A 26,973-nucleotide genomic window follows, 5' to 3' on the forward strand; every position below is an offset into this window, starting at 1 on the left:
AGTAAATGCCAAAGACTTTACTCAACATCCCCTCAGGCCTTAGAGAGAAGGTTGAGCTACAGAGCCGCAGTGTAATGCTACTGTGAAAACACCATTTTCTCCCTGGGCAAATTCCATTTATTGGAAAATGATTTAAGCCCATGAATGTATTTGGACAATGTACTATAGTACATGATTACAGTAGAAAAGCTAGAGCTCTATTTTCCCATTTGTAAAACAACACCGCAAATACTACAGCATCTAATACCTATTGGTGAAAAAAAATGCACTACTGTAGTATTCATTACTGATACCTTCAATTTGAGTTTAAAATGGGTAAAATGAGTGATGGTATAAATTAAATGGTAAATCCATTTATCATTAAGGCGTCGGTTAGTATACAATGATTCAGTTTGATGTATACTGTAAGTGGAGTAGTGGTTTGAAAAGGTTGAATGAGGTCTGAGTGTGAATGAGTGGAATTGGTTGATGGTCTGAATAATGTAACATCCACTTATCACTGTGGATTATGGTATATCATACTGACGCTTCAAAAACATCAAGGTAAATATAGTGGTGGGGGGGGGGTTAAGTACGGCATGGTGTATGGAGTGATATTGCTGCCAACAAAAATGTAATGTGTCTGACCTGAGTGGTTCTAGCTGATTTTCTCATATCAATGCTTCAGAAACATAAGCGTGAAGTGACAGTGTGAGGAATCAGTAGAGTATGGAGTGATATTAGTGCCAAAACATTGAATTTGTATTCAGATTCTAATTCGAATTGGTCTAACCTGAGCGGTTCCTGTTGATATTCTCCTCTGCAGCCAGCGGACACGTATCACTCTGAGTACTGTCCCTGGGAGAGTTAGTGACGGACTTCCCGAACGAGGCCGTGTCCGTGGGAGCGTCCGGGTTCGGGTTGTGCGCCTTTTTCTTCTTAGGCAGCTTCTGTTTAGCCATGGCCAGGGAGTAGTACATCCCAAAGTTATTGACAATAACAGGCACGGGCATGGCGATGGTCAGTACCCCCGCCAGGGCGCACAGAGCGCCCACCATCATGCCCAGCCACGTCTGGGGGTACATGTCCCCGTAGCCCAGGGTAGTCATGGTGACCACGGCCCACCAGAAGGAGATAGGGATATTCTTGAAGTGGGTGTGTTTAGAGCCGCGGGGGTCATCCGGTTGGGCCCCTATCCGCTCTGCGTAGTAGATCATTGTGGCGAAGATGAGGACGCCCAATGCCAGGAAGACGATAAGCAGGCAGAACTCGTTGACGCTGGCTTTTAATGTGTGGCCGAGAACCCTCAGACCGACAAAATGCCTGGTCAGCTTGAAGATCCGGAGGATCCGGACGAAGCGGACTACTCGTAGAAACCCCAGGATGTCGGAGGCTGCTTTAGAGGATAGACCGCTGAGGCTCATCTCCAGATAGAAGGGCAGGATAGCCACGAAGTCAATGACATTTAACATGTTCTTGATGAAGAGCAGCTTGTCGGGGCAGCACACGATGCGGACGAAGAACTCCAAGGTGAACCAGACCACACAAACGCCCTCCACCACGGTCAGAATGGGCTTGGTCACCACCTAGAGTAGATCACATTATACATTAGATTATACATTAGATTATACATTAGATTAGATTATACATTAGATTATACATTAGATTAGATTATACATTACATTCGATTATGCATTAGATTAGATTATACATTAGATAAGATTACAAATTACATTAGATTATACATTAGATTATACATTAGATTAGATTATACATTAGATTATACATTAGATTATACATTAGATTAGATTATACATTACATTAGATTATGCAATAGATTAGATTATACATTACATTCGATTATGCATTAGATTAGATTATACATTAGATACGATTATACATTAGATTAGAATATACATTAGATTAGATTATAAATTACATTAGATTATAGATTAGATTATACATTAGATTAGATTATACATTAGATTATACATTAGATTAGATTATACATTAGATTATACATTAGATTATATTATACATTAGATTATACATAAAATTAGATTATAGATTACATTAGATTATAGATTCGATTTGATTATACATTAGATTCGATTACAGATTACATTATACATTAGACTAGATTATACAATAGATTAGATTATACATTAGATTATACATTAAATTAGATTATACATTAGATTAGATTATACAGATTATTGAATTTCAATGTAGGGATCATTGAAGTATCAATCTATTAATCTATCTATGATCTAAATTCATTTGGTCTCTAAAATGTGCTTAAAAACGTTGGCCATAATACAAAAATACAAGACAATACAGTACAGTTGTGGTCAAAAGTTTTGTATTGGTCTTCACAAAGTTCGCTGCTTCAGTGTTTTTAGATATTTTTGTCAGATGTTACTATGGTATACTGAAGTATAATTACAAGCATTCCATAAGTGTCAAAGGCTTTTATTGACAATTACATTAAGTTTATGCAAAGAGTCAATATTTGCAGTGTTGACCCGTCTTTTTCAAGACCTCTGCAATCCGCCCTGGCATGCTGTCAATTAATTTATGGGCCACATCCTGACTGATGGCAGCCCATTCTTGCATAAAATGCTTGGAGTTTGTCAGAATTTGGGTGTTTTTGTTTGTCCACCCGCCTCGAGGATTGACCACAAATTCTCAATGGGATTAAGATCTGGGGAGTTTCCTGGCCATGGACCCAAAATGTCGATGTTTTGTTCCCCGAGCCACTTAGTTATCACTTTTGCCTTATGACAAAGTGCTCCATCATGCTGGAAAAGGCATTGTTCGTCACCAAACTGTTCTTGGATGGTTGGGAGAAGTTGCTCTCGGAGGATGTGTTGGTACCATTCTTTATTCATGGCTGTGTTCTTAGGCAAAATTGTGAGTGAGCCCACTCCTTTGGCTGAGAAGCAACCCCTCACATGAATGGTCTCAGGATGCTTTACTGTTGGCATGACACAGGACTGATGGTAGCGCTCACCTTGTCTTCTCCGGACAAGCTTTTTTCCGGATGCCCCAAACAATCGGAAAGGGGATTCATCAGAGAAAATGACTTTACCCCAGTCCTCAGCAGTCCAATCCCTGTACCTTTTGCAGAATATCAGTCTGTCCCTGATGTTTTCCTGGAGAGAAGTGGCTTCCTCGCTGCCCTTCTTGACACCAGGCCATCCTCCAAAAGTCTTCGCCTCACTGTGCGTGCAGATGCACTCACACCTGCCTGCTGCCATTCCTGAGCAAGCTCTGCACTGGTGGTGCCCCGATCCCGCAGCTGAATCAACTTTAGGAGACGGTCCTGGTGCTTGCTGGACTTTCTTGGGTGCCCTGAAGCCTTCTTCACAACAATTGAACCTCTCTCCTTGAAGTTCTTGATGATCCGATAAATGGTTGATTTAGGTGCAATCTTACTAGCAGCAATATCCTTGCCTGTGAAGCCCTTTTTGTGCAAAGCAATGATGACGGCACGTGTTTCCTTGCAGGTAACCATGGTTAGAGGAAGAACAATGATTTCAAGCACCACCCTCCTTTTAAAGCTTCCAGTCTGTTATTCTAACTCAATCAGCATGACAGAGTGATCTCCAGCCTTGTCCTCGTCAACACTCCCACCTGTGTTAACGAGAGAATCACTGACATAATGTCAGCTGGTCCTTTTGTGGCAGGGCTGAAATGCAGTGGAAATGTTTTTTTGGGATTATGTTCATTTCATGGCAAAGAAGGACTTTGCAATGAATTGCAATTCATCTGATCACTTTTCATAACATTCTGGAGTATATGCAAATTGCCATCATAAAAACTGAGGCAGCAGACTTTGTGAACATTTATATTTGTGTCATTCTCAAAACCTTTGACCACGACTGTACAATACAGTAAAGTACCATACAGTACAATGCAGTACAATACAGTACAATGCAGTACAATACAGTACAGTACAATACAATGCCGTACAATACAATACAGTACAATACAATGCAGTACAATGCAGTACAATGCAGTACAATACATAGAAAAAAGGTCCAATACGTTTAGGTCCCTATCCAAAAACAATGAAATTATCATCATATTGCTTTCACCTGTCCACTCTCAGATCTCCACGGGAGGCTAGGGGGTACAGGCTCTGGGTTCTTTCTGGACAGGATCATAGTACTTGGTCAATTGACAATGAGGATCCCTCTCTCTTACCTCCACTGAGACTACCTCCTCTGTGTGGTTCCCCACCACCACATGTTCCGTGCGGTTCTGCAGGTCGTTGAAGTACTCGTGGGTCTCCAGACAGAACGTAGTGATGGAAACCAGAATGAAGAAGAGGGAGGCAAACGCTATGCCCTGAAACAAGACAATCAACCAGTCAATCACTCAATTAACCAATCACTCAATTAACCAATCACTCAATTAACCAATCACTCAATTAACCAATCACTGAAATGTATTTATAAAGCCAGCAGTTTTCAGAAAGTGGCTTTATGGTAGAACTCAATAGTAACACTCAAAGTGCCTTTATAGTACAACTCAACTGCAGCCCTTAGTTAAACTGTTTACAGAAGACAACCATGGCAGGTCTGCTCTGCCTCTGACCTAAAGCTGGGATGATAAACAGAAAATGATCGATACCGACTGAATCAACCATTTATCAAGTACTTTTTACTGATACCGATAATAACAATAAGCAGCCTTTAATCGAACATTTTAATAAGTCTACTAATATGGGGTTATTGCTAACTGGACAATTGATGGCTACAACATTCAAAGTAGTAGTAGTAGTTTTAAGGGTGATTAAAATACACATGAACGTTATGAATTTATCGTTAACTGTATCATTACTGTGATAATTCAGTCAATTTATCGTGATATGGATTTATGCCCATATCACCCAGCTCTACTCTGACCTTAAACTCAGTTTCACCACTGAAAGGCCCACCATTCACCTGCTTTCCTGCTCACTTCCCACAATAAATCTGTCTGTCTGTGTTTTGTGTTAGCATTGTGTTTTGTGTTAGCATTGCGTTTTGTGTTAGCATTGTGTTTGTGTTAGCATTGTGTTTGTGTTAGCATTGCGTTTTGTGTTAGCATTGTGTTTGTGTTAGCATTGTAAATAAATCCAAACAATGTACTGTACTGCTGATTGATTTGTGTGGGAGGGCTGAATGTAGAGATGGCAGGTACTAAGTGCCTGAATGGCATTGATGGCACATACACGTATTTAACCAGCTGCCTGAGGAGCAGAGAGGAGCACAGTCGAGAGGTAATACAATCTGTCCAGGATGATATAGTCAACACCAATAACCCCAGAGTCCTCTCACAGTAACAAAGCCGTCCCAAATTGCACACCTATTCCCTACATAGTGCACTACTTTTGACCAGGGCACATAGGGCTCTCTTGTCCAAAGAAGTGCACTATATAGGAAAAAGGGTGCCATTTGGAATGCAACTACAGACTACACAAGGGAATATGAAAACAGCCCATTTTCAGATGTGTTGATTGTCGATAGTGACATTTGTCAACCTCCGTACTGTGGCCACATCATAACCAACCCAATGCTGTGATGAGTAGCTAGTTGACTAATGGCTAAATCACACTAAAGGCAAAATCACACTAAAGGCTAAACCACACTAAAGGCTAAACCCCACTAAAGGCTAAACCACACTAAAGGCTAAACCACACTAAAGGCTAAACCCCACTAAAGGCTAAACCACACTAAAGGCTAAACCCCACTAAAGGCTAAACCCCACTAAAGGCTAAACCACACTAAAGGCTAAACCACACTAAAGGCTAAATCACACTAAAGGCTAAACCCCACTAAAGGCTAAACCCCACTAAAGGCTAAACCCCACTAAAGGCTAAACCACACTAAAGGCTAAACCCCACTAAAGGCTAAACCCCACTAAAGGCTAAACCCCACTAAAGGCTAAATCACACTAAAGGCTAAACCACACTAAAGGCTAAACCACACTAAAGGCTAAACCCCACTAAAGGCTAAACCACACTAAAGGCTAAACCCCACTAAAGGCTAAACCCCACTAAAGGCTAAACCACACTAAAGGCTAAACCACACTAAAGGCTAAACCACACCAAAGGCTAAACCCCACTAAAGGCTAAATCACACTAAATGCTAAACCCCACTAAAGGCTAAACCACACTAAAGGCTAAACCCAACTAAAGGCTAAACCACACTAAAGGCTAAACCCCACTAAAGGCTAAACCCCACTAAAGGCTAAACCACACTAAAGGCTAAACCACACTAAAGGCTAAACCACACTAAAGGCTAAATCACACTAAAGGCTAAACCCCACTAAAGGCTAAATCACACTAAATGCTAAACCCCACTAAAGGCTAAACCACACTAAAGGCTAAATCACACTAAAGGCTAAACCACACTAAAGGCTAAACCACACTAAAGGCTAAACCACACTAAAGGCTAAACCACACTAAAGGCTAAATGATTAACTGCTCCATCATTATGGGTACATCACATTTTTGATGTGTTTTTTTTTTTTTGAATGAAAACCAGCAATCTTTATTGATGGAATAAAACATTGTGATGGAAAGACATCTAAAGTACATCTCCACAACAAAAGCTTTAGTTCCTTTATCATCATTACAACATTCATCAGTTAGCGTAAAGCAGCAGAGGGAGGGTCCCCTGGGTCCCTGGTCTCTGGGTCCCTGCTCTCTGGTCCCTGGTCTTTGGTCCCTGGTCTCTGGTCCCTGGTCTCTGGGTCCCTGGTCTCTGGTCCCTGGTCTCTGGGTCCCTGGTCTCTGGGTCCCTGGTCTCTGGGTCCCTGGTCTCTGGGTCCCTGGTCTCTGGGTCCCTGGTCCCTGGTCTCTGGGTCCCTGGTCTCTGGGTCCCTGGTCTCTGGGTCCCTGCTCTCTGGTCCCTGGTCTCTGGGTCCCTGCTCTCTGGTCCCTGGTCTCTGGGTCCCTGGTCTCTGGGTCCCTGGTCTCTGGTCCCTGGTCTCTGGTCTCTGGGTCCCTGGTCTTTGGTCCCTGGTCTCTGGTCCCTGGTCTCTGGGTCCCTGGTCTTTGGTCCCTGGTCTCTGGGTCCCTGGTCTCTGGTCCCTGGTCTCTGGGTCCCTGGTCTCTGGGTCCCTGGTCTTTGGTCCCTGGTCTCTGGTCCCTGGTCTCTGGGTCCCTGGTCTCTGGGTCCCTGGTCTCTGGGTCCCTGGTCTCTGGGTCCCTGGTCTCTGGTCCCTGGTCTCTGGGTCCCTGGTCTCTGGGTCCCTGGGTCCCTGGTCCCTGGTCTCTGGGTCCCTGGTCTCTGGGTCCCTGGGTCCCTGGTCTCTGGTCTCTGGTCTCTGGGTCCCTGGTCTCTGGTCTCTGGGTCCCTGGTCTCTGGGTCCCTGGTCTCTGGGTCCCTGGTCTCTGGTCTCTGGGTCCCTGGTCTCTGGGTCCCTGGTCTCTGGGTCCCTGGTCTCTGGGTCCCTGGTCTTTGGTACTTGGTCCCTGGTCTCTGGGTCCCTAGTCTCTGGGTCCCTGGTCTCTGGTACTTGGTCCCTGGTCTCTGGTCCCTGGTCTCTGGTCCTTGGTCTCTGGTCCCTGGTCTCTGGTCCCTGTTCTCTGGTACTTGGTCTCTGGTCCCTGGTCTTTGGTCTCTGGTCCCTGGTCTTTGGTCCTTGGTCTCTGGTCCCTGGTCTCTGGTCCCTGGTCTCTGGTCTCTGGTCCCTGGTCTCTGGTCCCTGGTCTCTGGGTCCCTGGTCTCTGGTCTCTGGTCCCTGGTCTCTGGGTCCCTGGTCTCTGGTCTTTGGTACTTGGTCCCTGGTCTCTGGGTCCCTAGTCTCTGGGTCCAGGTCCTGGCTCTACTTTGTCCCTGGTCCTGGTCCCTGGTCTCTGGGTCCCTGGTCTCTGGTCCGGCGTCCTGGTCTCTGGGTCCCTGGTCTCTGGTCGCTTGGTCCCTGGTCTCTGGGTCCCTAGTCCCTGGGTCCCTGGTCTCTGGTCCATGGTCCTGGGCTCTGGACCTGGGTTCCTGGTCTCTCTGGTCCCTGGTCTCTGGTCCCTTCCCTGGTCTCTAGTCTCTCTGGTCTCTGGAGTCTAGGGTCTGGGAACTATAATAAGTATGACTTTTGATCGCACAATGAGTGCCATCAATCTTGGGATGGCAAGACAAATATCCACAGAACATCTCCTATCTGAGCCCATATCATCATAACAACATTCATCAGTGTGTGTAATGCAGGGTCTCCTGGGTCTCTAGCCCCAGGGGTCACTCACAAGGCCCTCTTCTGCCCCACAGAGAGTGCAGGTCCCTGGGGTTTCTCCTGCACAACAGAGGAGTGTGGATCTGTGGAGGTGTGGGGCCAGCCAGAGGACAAAGACAGCCAGTCTGCCTCCCTCCCTGTCTGTCTGTCTGCCTCCCCCCGTCTGTCTGTCTGCCTGTCTGCCTCTCTCACTGTCTGTCTGCCTCCCTGTCTGCCTGCCTGCCTCCCTGTCTGTCTGCCTGCCTGCCTGCCTCCCTGTCTGTCTGTCTGCCTCCCTGTCTGTCTGCCTGCCTCCCTGCCTCCCTGTCTGTCTGCCTGCCTCCCTCCCTGTCTGTCTGCCTGCCTGCCTCCCTGTCTGTCTCCCTGCCTCCCTGTCTGCCTGCCTCCCTGTCTGCCTGCCTCCCTCCCTGTCTGCCTCCCTACCTCCCTGTCTGTCTGCTCCTCTTTGTCTTTCAGAACGTGAAACGTTGAGTATGGCTCTTGAGAGTACCAGTGGCAAGCATATTTATCTGTGGTCTGAACAGATTTCCACAGTACTTACTACACTGCACTGAGAGATCCTGCAGACCTACAGTCTGTCCACACACACAAACACCAGCTAAACTCATGCAGATGTTTCCATTGTGTCCCTTCACCAATAACCTCCTAGCAGAGACACAACACAGCCAGCCAGACAGAGATCACACAGCCAGCCAGACTGACAGACAGCCAGCCAGACAGACAGCCAGACAGATAGACAGCCAGACAGCCAGAGACAGCCATACATACAGCCAGACAGACAGACAGCCAGACAGACAGCCAGACAGCCAGACAGATAATTAAAACAGAACCATCAGTCTGACTAACAGGTGCATGTTGAGGAGACTCTATGATATGCAGCTCTTGGTGCCTATCAGTAGCAGGAGCCGTATTACAACCTAGTATTACAACCTAGTATTATAACCTAGTATTACAACCTAGTATTATAACCTAGTATTATAACCTAGTATTATAACCTATGTATTATAACCTAGTATTATAACCTATGTATTATAACCTAGTATTATAACCTAGTATTATAACCTAGTATTATAACCTATGTATTATAACCTAGTATTATAACCTATGTATTATAACCTAGTATTATAACCTAGTATTACAACCTAGTATTACAACCTAGTATTATAACCTATGTATTATAACCTAGTATTACAACCTAGTATTATAAGCTAGTATTATAACCTAGTATTATAACCTATGTATTATAACCTAGTATTATAACCTAGTATTACAACCTAGTATTACAACCTAGTATTACAACCTAGTATTATAACCTAGTATTACAACCTATGTGCTGTGATAATTGTTTGTTTGCTCTATAACCTGTTAGTTCATATGCCTTGACACTGTGATACATAAGCCTAAAGGCCGAGACAATAAGACATTATCAGGCATATTAAATTCAACCACACCTTTGTTTTATCACAAAAACCGGATAGCAACCTCTGTCCAGTGAAGTCCACAAAGCATATTGCATGGTACAGGAACAGACAGTTACATGACCTACAGCATGGTCAAATAAGTTAATGTTTCCGACATTTTCTGACCACTAAACAACTACTGATTTAGAACGACAGAGAGTTACCGCAAGTTGCAAAGAAAACAGGAGCTGCCTCCACTATTCCACCATTTCAACTTCAACATCATCAAATCACCTCTGCTTAGTCTAACACAGTGACAACTAAAAGATACCAAAAAACGATTTAGTCCAATAAGCTAAATATGATGTGGTTGTCCATGGTTCTGATTTCTGTGTGCGTGTTCGTGCAAGTAGAAAAACATGTTGACTCACCCTACTTGGAGAGAAACACCAATGCCATCCTCCTCTCTTTCATGTTGATGAAATGGTCTATCACTTTGTCATTAAGTAGACTCTTTTATTTTTTGTTGTCCTAGGCTACTTGGCTAAAATGCTTGCTCGCTAGCCTAACTTCCATTCATGGGCAACGTTAGCTAGTTACCATTAGCCTTCTACATCTAGCTACATTTTTAACATCCATCCTCTCAGGCCAGGGGCACAATGTATGAATTAATGGTAGGATCAGAATCACCTTTATAATCATTGGCCAGTATGGAGAATGAGGTAAAACCACAAGTCCAAATCCCTATCTCCATCCATGGCTAATTTAGGAAAGGGCCAATTTTAGCTAGCTGGCTATAGCCGTTATAATGCTCACTGGCTTCCCTTGCATTCAATGCTACGGGCGGCAACAATGTCATACTTGTTTGGACCAGACAGCATCAGATAGATGGCCTACACGTAGAGACAGAGGGGCACAGACTCATCTCAACATCAACTGTTCAGAAGGGACTGCGTGAATCAGGCCTTCATGGTCGAATTGCTGCAAAGAAACCACTACTAAAGGACACCAATAAGAAGAAGAGACCTGCTTGGGCCAAGAAACACGAGCAATGGACATTAGACCGGTGGAAATGTGAGATTTTTGGTTCCAACTGCCGTGGCTTTGTGAGACGCGGAGTGGGTGGACGGATGAACTCCGAATGTGTAGTTCCCACCGTAAAGCATGGAGGAGGAGGTGTTATGGTGTGGGGGTGCTTTGCTGGTTACACTGTCTGTGATTTATTTAGAATTCAAAGCACACTTAACCAGCATGGCTACCACAGCATTCTGCAGCGATACACCATCCCATCTGGTTTGGCCTTAGTGGGACTATAATTTGTTTTTCAACAGGACAATGACCCAACACTCCTCCAGGCTGTGTAAGGGCTATTTTATCAAGAAGGAGAGTGATGGAGTGCTGCCTCAGATAACCTGGCCTCCACAATCCCCCGACCTCAACCCAATTGAGATGATTTGGGATGAGTCGGACAGCAGAGTGAAGGAAAAGCAGCCAGCAAGTGCTCAGCATATGTGGGAACTCCTTTAAGACTGTTGGAAAAGCATTCCAGGTGAAGCTGGTTGAAAGAATGCCAAGAGTGTGCAAAGCTGTCATCAAGGCAAAGGGTGGCTATTTGAAGAATCTCAAATATAAAATATATTTTGATTTGTTTAACACTTTTTTGGTTACTACATGATTCCATATGTGTTATTTCATAGTTTTGATGTCTTCACTATTATTCTACAATGTAAAAATAGTAAAAATCAAGAAAAACCCTTGAATGAGTAGGTGTGTCCAAACTTTTGACTGGTAGTGTGTAAAAGTGTCCCGTGCTTCTACCCTTGAAGGGGTGGGCGGCTGTGTTTGGTCCAGGTGCCTCCCAAAAGGCTGTCTTTATATAAACTGCCTATTGATAAGAGGACAGCTGACCTCCAATGGAGGATAATACATGGAGCTATAGCCACCAACATGCATCTGGTACACCTGGATCCTGCTGTTGGGGAGGGGTGTCCATTCTGTGCTGAGTCTGAAACTCTGGCACATCTGTTTTTACAGTGTCTCAGATTGGTCGGGATGATTGACCTGATCACTAGTTGGTTCTCAGCTCTGGGAGAGGTTCTCTCTTCCCAACTGTTTATATTTGGGCCAAAGTACAGGTTTAGTCGAAGGGGTGTAGTTATCTTACTTAACCTTGTGTCAGGGGCAGCTAAATTAGCAATTTGGAAGACACAAAAGAACAGTATTCGGGGACAGGGGTCTGTGGACGTGGTGGGCATGCTGGAGGGGATGTTGGCAGCGAGACTGAGGGTTGAGTTTTCCTATTACAAACTGGTTAATAACACTGGGGTGTTTATTAGCATATGGGGTATTCAGAGGTTGTTGTGTTTAGTTATAGTGGAGGAAGATTTAGTGTTGTGTTTTTAATTGACGTTTAACTATGTTTTTGTTTGTTTGAGTTTTTATTGTTTTGTGTGTTCCCAGACCCACAAAACAGTACTTGACTAAGCTTGTGGGAGATGATAAATCTATCTAACGGAGTTGTAGAAGTTAACAGTGACTTGGTGGCATTACAGTAGGGAGCTGAGAGAACACCAGGTTAACAGTGACTTGGTGGCATTACAGTAGGGAGCTGAGAGAACACCTGGTTAACAGTGACTTGGTGGCATTACAGTAGGGAGCTGAGAGAACACCAGGTTAACAGTGACTTGGTGACATTACAGTAGGGAGCTGAGAGAACACCAGGTTAACAGTGACTTGGTGGCATTACAGTAGGGAGCTGAGAGAACACCAGGTTAACAGTGACTTGGTGGCATTACAGTAGGGAGCTGAGAGAACACCAGGTTAACAGTGACTTGGTGGCATTACAGTAGGGGGCTGAGAGAACACCAGGTTAACAGTGACTTGGTGGCATTACAGTAGGGGGCTGAGAGAACACCAGGTTAACAGTGACTTGGTGGCATTACAGTAGGGAGCTGAGAGAACACCAGGTTAACAGTGACTTGGTGGCATTACAGTAGGGGAGCTGAGAGAACACCAGGTTAACAGTGACTTGGTGGCATTACAGTAGGGAGCTGAGAGAACATCAGGTTAACAGTGACTTGGTGGCATTACAGTAGGGAGCTGAGAGAACACCAGGTTAACAGTGACTTGGTGGCATTACAGTAGGGAGCTGAGAGAACACCAGGTTAACAGTGACTTGGTGGCATTACAGTAGGGAGCTGAGAGAACACCAGGTTAACAGTGACTTGGTGGCATTACAGTAGGGAGCTGAGAGAACACCAGGTTAACAGTGACTTGGTGGCATTACAGTAGGGAGCTGAGAGAACACCAGGTTAACAGTGACTTGGTGGCATTACAGTAGGGAGCTGAGAGAACACCAGGTTAACAGTGACTTGGTGGCATTACAGTAGGGAGCTGAGAGAACACCAGGTTAACAGTGACTTGGTGGCATTACAGTAGGGAGCTGAGAGAACACCAGGTTAACAGTGACTTGGTGGCATTACAGTAGGGAGCTGAGAGAACACCAGGTTAACAGTGACTTGGTGGCATTACAGTAGGGAGCTGAGAGAACACCAGGTTAACAGTGACTTGGTGGCATTACAGTAGGGAGCTGAGAGAACACCAGGTTAACAGTGACTTGGTGGCATTACAGTAGGGAGCTGAGAGAACACCAGGTTAACAGTGACTTGGTGACATTACAGTAGGGGAGCTGAGAGAACACCAGGTTAACAGTGACTTGGTGGCATTACAGTAGGGAGCTGAGAGAACACCAGGTTAACAGTGACTTGGTGGCATTACAGTAGGGAGCTGAGAGAACACCAGGTTAACAGTGACTTGGTGGCATTACAGTAGGGAGCTGAGAGAACACCAGGTTAACAGTGACTTGGTGGCATTACAGTAGGGAGCTGAGAGAACACCAGGTTAACAGTGACTTGGTGGCATTACAGTAGGGAGCTGAGAGAACACCAGGTTAACAGTGACTTGGTGGCATTACAGTAGGGAGCTGAGAGAACACCAGGTTAACAGTGACTTGGTGGCATTACAGTAGGGAGCTGAGAGAACACCAGGTTAACAGTGACTTGGTGGCATTACAGTAGGGAGCTGAGAGAACATCAGGTTAACAGTGACTTGGTGGCATTACAGTAGGGAGCTGAGAGAACACCAGGTTAACAGTGACTTGGTGGCATTACAGTAGGGAGCTGAGAGAACACCAGGTTAACAGTGACTTGGTGGCATTACAGTAGGGAGCTGAGAGAACACCAGGTTAACAGTGACTTGGTGGCATTACAGTAGGGAGCTGAGAGAACACCAGGTTAACAGTGACTTGGTGGCATTACAGTAGGGAGCTGAGAGAACACCAGGTTAACAGTGACTTGGTGGCATTACAGTAGGGAGCTGAGAGAACACCAGGTTAACAGTGACTTGGTGGCATTACAGTAGGGAGCTGAGAGAACACCAGGTTAACAGTGACTTGGTGGCATTACAGTAGGGAGCTGAGAGAACACCAGGTTAACAGTGACTTGGTGGCATTACAGTAGGGAGCTGAGAGAACACCAGGTTAACAGTGACTTGGTGGCATTACAGTAGGGAGCTGAGAGAACACCAGGTTAACAGTGACTTGGTGGCATTACAGTAGGGAGCTGAGAGAACACCAGGTTAACAGTGACTTGGTGGCATTACAGTAGGGAGCTGAGAGAACACCAGGTTAACAGTGACTTGGTGGCATTACAGTAGGGAGCTGAGAGAACACCAGGTTAACAGTGACTTGGTGGCATTACAGTAGGGAGCTGAGAGAACACCAGGTTAACAGTGACTTGGTGGCATTACAGTAGGGAGCTGAGAGAACACCAGGTTAACAGTGACTTGGTGGCATTACAGTAGGGAGCTGAGAGAACACCAGGTTAACAGTGACTTGGTGGCATTACAGTAGGGAGCTGAGAGAACACCAGGTTAACAGTGACTTGGTGGCATTACAGTAGGGAGCTGAGAGAACACCAGGTTAACAGTGACTTGGTGGCATTACAGTAGGGAGCTGAGAGAACACCAGGTTAACAGTGACTTGGTGGCATTACAGTAGGGAGCTGAAAGAACACCAGGTTAACAGTGACTTGGTGGCATTACAGTAGGGAGCTGAGAGAACACCAGGTTAACAGTGACTTGGTGGCATTACAGTAGGGAGCTGAGAGAACACCAGGTTAACAGTGACTTGGTGGCATTACAGTAGGGAGCTGAGAGAACACCAGGTTAACAGTGACTTGGTGGCATTACAGTAGGGAGCTGAGAGAACACCAGGTTAACAGTGACTTGGTGGCATTACAGTAGGGAGCTGAGAGAACACCAGGTTAACAGTGACTTGGTGGCATTACAGTAGGGAGCTGAGAGAACACCAGGTTAACAGTGACTTGGTGGCATTACAGTAGGGAGCTGAGAGAACACCAGGTTAACAGTGACTTGGTGGCATTACAGTAGGGAGCTGAGAGAACACCAGGTTAACAGTGACTTGGTGGCATTACAGTAGGAGCTGAGAGAACACCAGGTTAACAGTGACTTGGTGGCATTACAGTAGGGAGCTGAGAGAACACCAGGTTAACAGTGACTTGGTGGCATTACAGTAGGGAGCTGAGAGAACACCAGGTTAACAGTGACTTGGTGGCATTACAGTAGGGAGCTGAGAGAACACCAGGTTAACAGTGACTTGGTGGCATTACAGTAGGGAGCTGAGAGAACACCAGGTTAACAGTGACTTGGTGGCATTACAGTAGGGAGCTGAGAGAACACCAGGTTAACAGTGACTTGGTGGCATTACAGTAGGGAGCTGAGAGAACACCAGGTTAACAGTGACTTGGTGGCATTACAGTAGGGAGCTGAGAGAACACCAGGTAGCAGTAACATAAACAACAGCATGGTGTTGGCTGTCAAATATTGTCATCCTTTAGACAGAGGTCCTTTACATTTACATTTTAGTCATTTAGCAGACGCTCTTATCCAGAGCAACTTACAGTTAGTGAGTGCATACATTATTTATTTTTTCATACTGCCCCCCCCCCGTGGGAATCGAACCCACAACCCTGGCGTTGCAAGCACCGTGCTCTACCAACTGAGCTAAACGGGGCCACATTTCTCTGGAGAACACCAGCTCAATACACCGTTCTCTGGTAAGCCTGTCAGTAAAACTACTTCATCCAATCACAATGTACATCTTTGTGATCGTGATATGTAATCATAGAACAAACAATTTCTATGGAGGATGAAGGCCAGCTCAATACTCTGTTCCATTACATTTACATTTTAGTCCTTTAGCAGACGCTCTTATCCAGAGCGATTTACAGTAGTGAGTGCATACATTTTCATACTAGTCCCCCGTGGGAATCGAACCCACAACCCTGGCACTGCAACCGCCATGCTCTACCAACTGAGCTACACGGGACCATTGTCACCCCCTGGTTAAATAATTTGTCTGTAAAGTTACTTTAAAAAAGGCCATTCCATTATTTATCAGACTGGTCCTTCGAGTCGTACTCCTTCATATCGCACTCTAGTCTCTCTGGTTAAATAACATGTCTGAGGAGCTTCTGTAACTCTTTCTAATTGCACTACTCGTCACTAATGATAATAACACAGTCATATATGACACTGGGATGCTTGTATCATGTCTGTAGAGACACTGACCTCCGTTGAACTGGGATGCTTGTATCATGTCTGTAGAGACACTGACCTCCATTGAACTGGGATGCTTGTATCACGTCTGTAGAGACACTGACCTCCATTGAACTGGGATGCTTGTATCAAGTCTGTAGAGACACTGACCTCCGTTGAACTGGGATGCTTGTATCACGTCTGTAGAGACACTGACCTCCATTGAACTGGGATGCTTGTATCACGTCTGTAGAGACACTGACCTCCATTGAACTGGGATGCTTGTATCAAGTCTGTAGAGACACTGACCTCCGTTGAACTGGGATGCTTGTATCACGTCTGTAGAGACACTGACCTCCATTGCACAGCCGGCTGCCCATCATAATCATTTATGTGATCAATATAAGAATGATAATAATAAGACACAAAGTGATTTACAGTAAAGTGAGCGTATACAGTAAGACCAGTACGATAAGATACTGTAAAATTTACAGTATGTGAAACCTCATCACTTCAATAACGCTATTACATTTACGTCATTTAGCAGACGCTCTTATCCAGAGCGACTTACAAATAGGTGCATTCACCTTATAGCCAGTGGGATAACCACTTTACAATGTTTTTTTGTTTTTTTATGCTATGCATGCACACAATATAATAATAATAATAATATGCCATTTAGCAGACGCTTTTATCCAAAGCGACTTACAGTCATGTGTGCATACATTTTTACGTATGGGTGAGTCCCTGGGATCGAACCCACTACCCTGGCGTTACAAGCGCCGTGCTCTACCAATTGAGCTACAGAGGACCACCCTTAAATCATATATACTAGGAAAGCACAGCTCTATGTATGAATGGACTATTTTGACATGGTGATGACGACTGAGGCTGTGTCCCGAATGGCATCCTATTCCCTAGCCCTACGCGGGTCAAAAGTAGTACTCTGGTCAAAAGTAGTGCACTATATAGAAAATAGGGTGCAATTTGTGACGCAGACTGAGAGTGAATTCGACTTGAATCTGTGTCGGGGAATGGCACTTACTATAGATGGATAGGTTTGTCTGCATAATTTATTCAATTTAATAATGCTGAATGTTGAATTATGGTGGCCTATTCACAACTTTGGTCTCTTAGTGACCGCTTCAATCGCCGCTTTGATTCAATTAGACAATTATCTAGAAATTCAATCTGTGGCCGCACTGTCACGACTCCCTCCAGGGCTGCCTCATCTCCTTGTTCGGGCACCTGGTACATATCCCCTCATCAGTCTCTGTATAATTATTCCCTCTGCTCCCCCATGTCTTTGTGTGTTATTGTTCCATGTGGAGGTGTCGCTAGCTCGTGTTGAGCATTATGTTACTTTTATCGCCGGGATATTCACGTGTGTTTTGTTTTTTCCAGTACGCATTTAAGTCGCACTGTATTGGCCAAATAAACCCTTTTCTTTGATTGACACCTCCTGTGCCTGGCTCCGTCCTACTCACCTTGTTACAGAATAACACACCCAAACAGCATGGAGTCTGAAGGAGCGGGGAATATACCTGGAGCCATTGAGCGGGTCTGTTAGCCAGCTTGGGCGAAGCGATGGATCGGGTTCTCCAGGCCGTCCAGCGCCTGGAGAGGAGAGGATCCGACCCTGCGGAACCAGCTGTGCGACCGGATCCAGTAATCCACACACCAGCAACCAGGGGTATTCACCTGCCTCTACCGAGGGAATACGACGGGAAAGCTCCCCGCTGCCAGAGTTTCCTCCTGCAGCTGGACCTCTACTTCAACACCATCAGCCCTGCTCCATCGGAGCGGTAGAAGGTGTCCGCCCTCGTCTCCTGCCTCTCGGGGAAAGCCCTGGAGTGGGCCAACGCGGTCTGGAGTGAAGGAGGAGATGCGTTGGACAGCTACGGAGAGTTTGCTCGCCTCTTCCGTGCAGTCTTTGATCATCCCCCCGAAGGAAGAGAGGCGGGCGAGCGTCTGTTCCATCTGAGGCAGGGGACGAGGACCGTGCAAGATTTTGCCCTGGAGTTTAGAACCCTAGCGGCTGGGTCCTCGTGGAACGAGCGGTCCCTCATTGACCATTTCCGATGCAGCCTGCGTGAGGACGTCCGAAGGGAGCTAGCCTGCCGGGATACCACTCTGACCTTCGACCAACTGGTGGACATGGTTATCCGGTTGGACAACCTGCTGGCTTCGAGAGGACATCCTGGAAAGGGGCCTGCCCGTTTCACCCCCCCTCACCCCGGCTCACGTTCCGATGGAGCTGGGTGGTGCAGTGTTCCGGGAGAACAGAGGACGACAGCTCCAGTGTCACTCTTGTGGCAGAAGAGGAGATTCTGCTGCATGATGTCGTCAGAGTTCTTCTGGTTCTGGAGGCGGCAGGCAGGGCACTCTCGCGTCACCCCAGGTAGCACAAACCCACACTCGTTCAGAGCCCTCTGCTGCGCATTTAACCCTCCACATCAACTTCCCTGATTACACGGTAGTTCCCCAGTTTAAGGCACTGGTAGATTCAGGCGCAGCTGGGAACTTTATGGACAGGTCTTTAGCCTTTAGTCTACGTATTACATTGGTTCCCCTGTCTATTCCATTGCCCGTCAAAGGACTTGACAATCGACCATTAGGGTCAGGTTTTGTTAGGGAGGTTTACGCACCAGTCACTATGATTGCGCAGGAGGACCATAATGAGCAAATCACGTTTCATATTATTGAGTCCCTTGATTTCCCTGTTGTGTTGGGCCTTCCCTGGCTAGCACTACATGACCCCACCTTTTCATGGCCGCAGAGGGCTCTCACGGGGTGGTTGCGAGAGTGTCAGGGTTGGTGTCTAGCTGTTTCCGATAGTCCAGACAATGCCTCCACCGTGCTCATCCCCCCCCCCTTCAGGAGTGCGTACAACCTGGTGCTTGTCCGGGAAGGGGACGAATGGAAGACAGCATTTAGCACCACCACTGGGAATTATGAATACCTGGTGATGCCGTACGGGTTGATGAATTCTCCATCAGTCTTCCAGTACTTTGTGAACGAGGTGTTTCGGGACATGCTTGTTCGCTGTGTGGTGGTCTACATCGATGACATCCTGGTGTATTCCACTACGCGCGGCGAGCATGTGTCCCTGGTTCACAGAGTGCTTGTGCGACTGTTGGAGCATGACCTGTATGCCAAGGTAGAAAAATGTCTGTTCTTCCAACAATTCGTCTCCTTCCTCGGATACCACATCACCACCTCAGGTGTGGAGATGGAGGGAGACCGCATTTCAGCCGTGCGTAATTGGCCGACTCCAACCACGGTTAAGGAGGTGCAGCGCTTCATTGGCTTTGCTAATTACTATCAGAGGTTTATCCGGGACTTTGGCAAGGTCGCAGCCCCATCACCTCTATGTTGAAGGGTGGGCTGTCCTGGCTCCGCTGGTCTGCTGAGGCTGACAGTGCTTTCAGTACCCTGAGGGCTCTGTTCACCTCAGCCCCGGTACTGGTCCATCCCAATCCCTCATTGCCGTTCGTAGTGGAGGTGGACACGTCCGAGGTAGGGGTAGGCGCTGTCCTATCCCAACGCTCGGGCACGCCACCAATGCTCCGCCCCTGTGCCTTCTTCTCTAAGAAGGTCAGCCCGGCAGAGCAGAACTATGATGTTGGTGATCGGGAGCTGTTGGCTGTTGTCAGAGCCCTGACAGCGTGGAGGCACTGGCTCGAGGGGGCTAAACACTCTTTCCTCATCTGGACTGACCACCGTAACCTGGAGTACATCCGGACAGCGAGGAGGCTGAACCCTCGCCAGGCCAGGTGGGCCTTGTTGTTCACCTGGTTTGATTTCACGCTGTCCTATATACCAGGCACTAAGATCGTGAAGGCAGACGCACTGCCACGGCTGTATGACACAGAGGAGAGGCGGCCCATTGATAACCCCCCATACTCCCGGCCTCCTGTATTGTGGCGCCGGTGGTGTGGGCGGTGGACACGGACATAGAGCGGGCGTTACGCACAGAGCCATCTCCACCTCAGTGCCCAGCTGGGCTTCGGTACGTGCCGTCTAGTGTCTGTGATCGTCTTATCTATTGGGCACACACGTCCCCCTCCTCTGGTCACCCAGGCATCGGTCGTACAGTGCGCTGCCTTACCCGGAAGTACTGGTGGCCTACCTTGGCTAAGGACTTGAGGGTGTATGTCTCCTCCTGCTCGGTGTGCGCCCAGAGTAAGGCACCTAGGCACCTTCCAGCGGGTAAGTTACATCCCTTACAGTTCCACAACGGCCATGGTCCTGCTTATCGATCGATTTTCTAACTGATCTTCCCCTCTCTCAGGGTAACACCACCATCCTGGTCGTTGTGAACCGCTTTCCTAAAGCCTGCTGCCTCCTTCCTCTGCCCGGTCTCCCCACGGCCCTGCAAACTGCGGAAGCCCTTTTTACTCACGTCTTCCGGCACTACGGGGTGCCAGAGGACATAGTGTCTGACCGGGGTCCCCAGTTTACGTCTAGGGTCTGGAAGGCGTTCATGGAATGTCTGGGGGTCACGGTCAGCCTGACCTCTGGGTTTCACCCCGAATCTAAAAGGGCAGGTGGAACGGGTGAATCAGAATGTGGGTAGGTTTCTGCGGTCCTACTGCCAGGAATGGCCGGGGGAGTGGTTGGTGTTCTTGCCATGGGCCGAATATGCCCAGAACTCTCTCCGCCACTCCTCCACTAACATGTTTTAGGGTATCAGCCGGTCCTGGCACCGTGGCACCAGAGCCAGACCGAAGCTCCTGCGGTGGACGACTGGTTTTGGCGCACGGAGGAGATGTGGAACGCCGCCCACGTCCACCTCCAGCGCGCCGTGCGTTGCCACATGTCCAACGCAGACCGCCACCGTAGTGAGGCCCCAGTCTTTGTACCGGGTGATCGGGTCTGGCTCTCGACCCGGAACCTGCCCCTCCGCCTGCCCTGCCAGAAGCTGGACCCGCGGTTTGTGGGGCTGTTCAAAGTCCTGAGGAGAGTGAACGACGTTACGTATAGGTTGCTGCTCCCTCCTGATTACCGTATTAACCCCTCGTTTCACGTGTCTCTCCTCAGGCCGGTGGTGGCTGGTCCGCTCCAGGAATCTGAGGTGCGGGGGCCCCGGCGTACTCTGTGGCGTCGGGCCTTCAGTACCTTGTGGAGTGGGAGGGGTACGGTCCGGAGGAGCTGTGCTGGGACCCTGCCTCATCTCCTTGTTCGGGCAGGCTTCGGCGTTCGTCGTCACTGGCCTTCTAGCCACTGCCGCTCCTCTTTTCATCATTCCATTAGTTTTGTCTTGTTTTTCACACACACCTGGTACATATCCCCTCATCAGTCTCTGTATAATTATTCCCTCTGCTCCCCCATGTCTTTCTGTGTTATTGTTCCATGTGGAGGTGTCGCTAGCTCGTGTTTTGAGCATTATGTTACTTTTATCGCCGGGATATTCACCCGTGTGTTTTGTTTTGCCAGTACGCATTTAAGTCTCACTGTATTTGGTTTACACATTGCTGCGGACTGCTGTATTGGCCAAATAAACAATTTTCTTTGATTCACACCTCCTGCGTCTGGCTCCGTCCTACTCACCTTGTTACACGCACATAGAAAACAAGTATTTAGAAAGGAAATTGTATTCTGTCAGAATCACTTTCACAGTAATATCTCATAAATAACTAGCAATAAAGTATGTTGTTCCACATCTGTCAGATAAATTGATTCAATCTCAGACTTGACAAAGCTCACAGACCAACAAGTGTATCAGATCTATGTCTGTATGTATATTGTCAATGTTATTTTTTATTTTTTATTTTATTTTTTTACGTACATTTTTTTAAAAATACAAAAACGTGTTTCAGATCTTACAGAACAATATAATTATAATATAATGATAGAATAGGCATAGCACATTCTTAAATTATAACCCATGAACATTAAACATTGGACAATCTAGTGCACAAGTTGATTCTGAATTTTAAAAACAGAAAACTCATCCTATGAAATTAAAGTACGACAGTTAGTGCAGTAGCCTGCTCCCAGATCTGTTTGTGTTGTCTTACCAACTCCTATTGTAGTTTTTTGGCTTGACAATGACCATAGGAGTTAGCAATATTGCACTAACAGACCATAGGAGTTAGCAATATTGCACAAACAGACCATAGGAGTTAGCAATACTGTACAAACAGACCATAGGAGTTAGCAATACTGTACAAACAGACCATAGGAGTTAGCAATACTGTACAAACAGACCATAGGAGTTAGCAATACTGTACAAACAGACCATAGGAGTTAGCAATACTGTACAAACAGACCATAGGAGTTAGCAATACTGTACAAACAGACCATAGGAGTTAGCAATACTGTACAAACAGACCATAGGAGTTAGCAATACTGTACAAACAGACCATAGGAGTTAGCAATACTGTACAAACAGACCATAGGAGTTAGCAATACTGTACAAACAGACCATAGGAGTTAGCAATACTGTACAAACAGACCATAGGAGTTAGCAATACTGTACAAACAGACCATAGGAGTTAGCAATACTGTACAAACAGACCATAGGAGTTAGCAATACTGTACAAACAGACCATAGGAGTTAGCAATACTGTACAAACAGACCATAGGAGTTAGCAATACTGTACAAACAGACCATAGGAGTTAGCAATACTGTACAAACAGACCATAGGAGTTAGCAATACTGTACAAACAGACCATAGGAGTTAGCAATACTGTACAAACAGACCATAGGAGTTAGCACTGTACAAACAGACCATAGAGTGCAATACTGTACAAACAGACCATAGGAGTTAGCAATACTGTACAAACAGACCATAGGAGTTAGCAATACTGTACAAACAGACCATAGGAGTTAGCAATACTGTACAAACAGACCATAGGAGTTAGCAATACTGTACAAACAGACCATAGGAGTTAGCAATACTGTACAAACAGACCATAGGAGTTAGCAATACTGTACAAACAGACCATAGGAGTTAGCAATACTGTACAAACAGACCATAGGAGTTGGCAATACTGTACAAACAGACCATAGGAGTTGGCAATACTGTACAAACAGACCATAGGAGTTGGCAATACTGTACAAACAGACCATAGGAGTTAGCAATACTGTACAAACAGACCATAGGAGTTAGCAATACTGTACAAACAGACCATAGGAGTTAGCAATACTGTACAAACAGACCATAGGAGTTAGCAATACTGTACAAACAGACCATAGGAGTTAGCAATACTGTACAAACAGACCATAGGAGTTAGCAATACTGTACAAACAGACCATAGGAGTTAGCAATACTGTACAAACAGACCATAGGAGTTAGCAATACTGTACAAACAGACCATAGGAGTTAGCAATACTGTACAAACAGACCATAGGAGTTAGCAATACTGTACAAACAGACCATAGGAGTTAGCAATACTGTACAAACAGACCATAGGAGTTAGCAATACTGTACAAACAGACCATAGGAGTTAGCAATACTGTACAAACAGACCATAGGAGTTAGCAATACTGTACAAACAGACCATAGGAGTTAGCAATACTGTACAAACAGACCATAGGAGTTAGCAATACTGTACAAACAGACCATAGGAGTTAGCAATACTGTACAAACAGACCATAGGAGTTAGCAATACTGTACAAACAGACCATAGGAGTTAGCAATACTGTACAAACAGACCATAGGAGTTAGCAATACTGTACAAACAGACCATAGGAGTTAGCAATACTGTACAAACAGACCATAGGAGTTAGCAATACTGTACAAACAGACCATAGGAGTTAGCAATACTGTACAAACAGACCATAGGAGTTAGCAATACTGTACAAACAGACCATAGGAGTTAGCAATACTGTACAAACAGACCATAGGAGTTAGCAATACTGTACAAACAGACCATAGGAGTTGGCAATACTGTACAAACAGACCATAGGAGTTAGCAATACTGTACAAACAGACCATAGGAGTTGGCAATACTGTACAAACAGACCATAGGAGTTAGCAATACTGTACAAACAGACCATAGGAGTTAGCAATACTGTACAAACAGACCATAGGAGTTAGCAATACTGTACAAACAGACCATAGGAGTTAGCAATACTGTACAAACAGACCATAGGAGTTAGCAATACTGTACAAACAGACCATAGGAGTTAGCAATACTGTACAAACAGACCATAGGAGTTAGCAATACTGTACAAACAGACCATAGGAGTTAGCAATACTGTACAAACAGACCATAGGAGTTGGCAATACTGTACAAACAGACCATAGGAGTTAGCAATACTGTACAAACAGACCATAGGAGTTAGCAATACTGTACAAACAGACCATAGGAGTTAGCAATACTGTACAAACAGACCATAGGAGTTAGCAATACTGTACAAAACAGACCATAGGAGTTAGCAATACTGTACAAACAGACCATAGGAGTTAGCAATACTGTACAAACAGACCATAGGAGTTAGCAATACTGTACAAACAGACCATAGGAGTTAGCAATACTGTACAAACAGACCATAGGAGTTAGCAATACTGTACAAACAGACCATAGGAGTTAGCAATACTGTACAAACAGACCATAGGAGTTAGCAATACTGTACAAACAGACCATAGGAGTTAGCAATACTGTACAAACAGACCATAGGAGTTAGCAATACTGTACAAACAGACCATAGGAGTTAGCAATACTGTACAAACAGACCATAGGAGTTAGCAATACTGTACAAACAGACCATAGGAGTTAGCAATACTGTACAAACAGACCATAGAAGTTAGCAATACTGTACAAACAGACCATAGGAGTTAGCAATACTGTACAAACAGACCATAGGAGTTAGCAATACTGTACAAACAGACCATAGGAGTTAGCAATACTGTACAAACAGACCATAGGAGTTAGCAATACTGTACAAACAGACCATAGGAGTTGGCAATACTGTACAAACAGACCATAGGAGTTGGCAATATTGCAGATCTAGGCCCAGGCTAGTTGGTCGATGTCACCCAATGAAATGCTGACCCATCAGCTTGTCTATACATCTCTGTGTGGAGGTCACCCAATGAAATGCTGACCCATCAGCTTGTCTATGTATCTGTGTGGAGGTCACCCAATGAAATGCTGACCCATCAGCTTGTCTATTTATCTGTGTGTGGAGGTCACCCAATGAAATGCTGACCCGTCAGCTTGTCTATACATCTCTGTGTGGAGGTCACCCAATGAAATGCTGACCCATCAGCTTGTCTATTTATCTGTGTGTGGAGGTCACCCAATGAAATGCTGACCCGTCAGCTTGTCTATGTTTATTTTTTTTATTTCACCTTTATTTAACCAGGTAAACCAGTTGAGAACAAGTTCTCATTTACAACTGCGACCTGGCCAAGATAAAGCAAAGCAGTGCGATAAAAACAACAACACAGAGTTACATATGGGGTAAAACAAAACAAAGTCAAAAATACAACAGAAATACATATAATATACAGTGTGCAAATTTAGCAAGTTATGGAGGTAAGGCAATAAAATAGGCTATAGTGCAAAATAATTACAATTTAGTAATAACACTGGAATGATGTGCAAGAGATGGTGTGCAAATAGAGATACTGGGGTACAAATGAGCAAAATAAATAACAATATAGGGATGAGGTAGTTGGGCGGGCTAATTTCAGATGGGCTGTGTACAGGTGCAGTGATCGGTAAGGTGCTCTGACAACTGATGCTTAAAGTTAGTGAGGGAGATAAGTGTCTCCAGCTTCAGAGATTTTTGCAATTTGTTCCAGTCATTGGCAGCAGAGAACTGGAATGAATTGCGGCCAAAGGAGGTGTTGGCTTTGGGGATGACCAGTGAGATATACCTGCTGGAGCGCAGACTACGGGTGGGTGTTGCTATGGTGACCAATGAGCTAAGATAAGGCGGGGATTTGCCTAGCAGTGATTTATAGATGGCCTGGAGCCAGTGGGTTTGGCGACGAATATGTAGTGAGGACCAGCCAACAAGAGCGTACAGGTCACAGTGGTGGGTATTATATGGGGCTTTGGAGACAAAACGGATGGCACTGTGATAGACAACATCCAATTTGCTGAGTAGAGTGTTGGAGGCTATTTTGTAAATGACATCGCCGAAGTCAAGGATCGGTAGGATAGTCAGTTTTACGAGGGCATGTTTGGCAGCATGAGTGAAGGAGGCTTTGTTGCGAAATAGGAAACCGATTCTAGATTTAACTTTGGATTGGAGATTCTTAATGTGAGTCTGGAAGGAGAGTTTACAGTCTAACCAGACACCTAGATATTTGTAGTTGTCCACATACTCTAGGTCAGACCCGTCTAGAGTAGTGATTCTAGTCGGGTGGGCGGGTGCAAGCAGCGTTCGGTTGAAGAGCATGCATTTAGTTTTACGAGTGTTTAAGAGCAGTTGGAGGCTACTGAAGGAGTGTTGTATGGAATTGAAGCTCGTTTGGAGGTTTGTTAACACAGTGTCCAATGAAGGGCCAGATGTATACAAAATGGTGTCGTCTGCGTAGAGGTGGATCTGAGAGTTACCAGCAGCAAGAGCGACGTCATTGATATACACAGAGAAAAGAGTCGGCCCAAGAATTGAACCCTGTGGCACCCCCATAGAGACTGCCATTGGTCCAGACAACAGGCCCTCCGATTTGACACATTGAACTCTATCTGAGAAGTAGTTGGTGAACCAGGCGAGGCAGTCATTTGAGAAATCAAGGCTATTTAGTCTGCCAATAAGAATGCGGTGGTTGACAGAGTCGAAAGCCTTGGCCAG

General features: G+C 45.8%; 1 protein-coding gene across 1 annotated transcript in view; it reads right to left on the reverse strand.

Annotated features, from left to right (window-relative positions):
• Window positions 1-26,973, reverse strand: part of LOC121546134 (potassium voltage-gated channel subfamily C member 1-like) — an 82,474-nt gene that overhangs the window by 18,555 nt on the left and 36,946 nt on the right. Inside the window, exons 2-3 of the mRNA XM_041857170.2 lie at window positions 4,189-4,332; window positions 773-1,565 (exon numbers count right to left, since the gene is read on the reverse strand). Coding sequence (XP_041713104.1) covers window positions 773-1,565; window positions 4,189-4,332 — 937 coding nt within the window. The remainder of the gene's footprint in view (window positions 1-772; window positions 1,566-4,188; window positions 4,333-26,973) is intronic.

This window comes from Coregonus clupeaformis, chromosome 30 (assembly GCF_020615455.1).
Source record: "Coregonus clupeaformis isolate EN_2021a chromosome 30, ASM2061545v1, whole genome shotgun sequence".
In the NCBI taxonomy this organism is placed as follows: domain Eukaryota; kingdom Metazoa; phylum Chordata; class Actinopteri; order Salmoniformes; family Salmonidae; genus Coregonus; species Coregonus clupeaformis.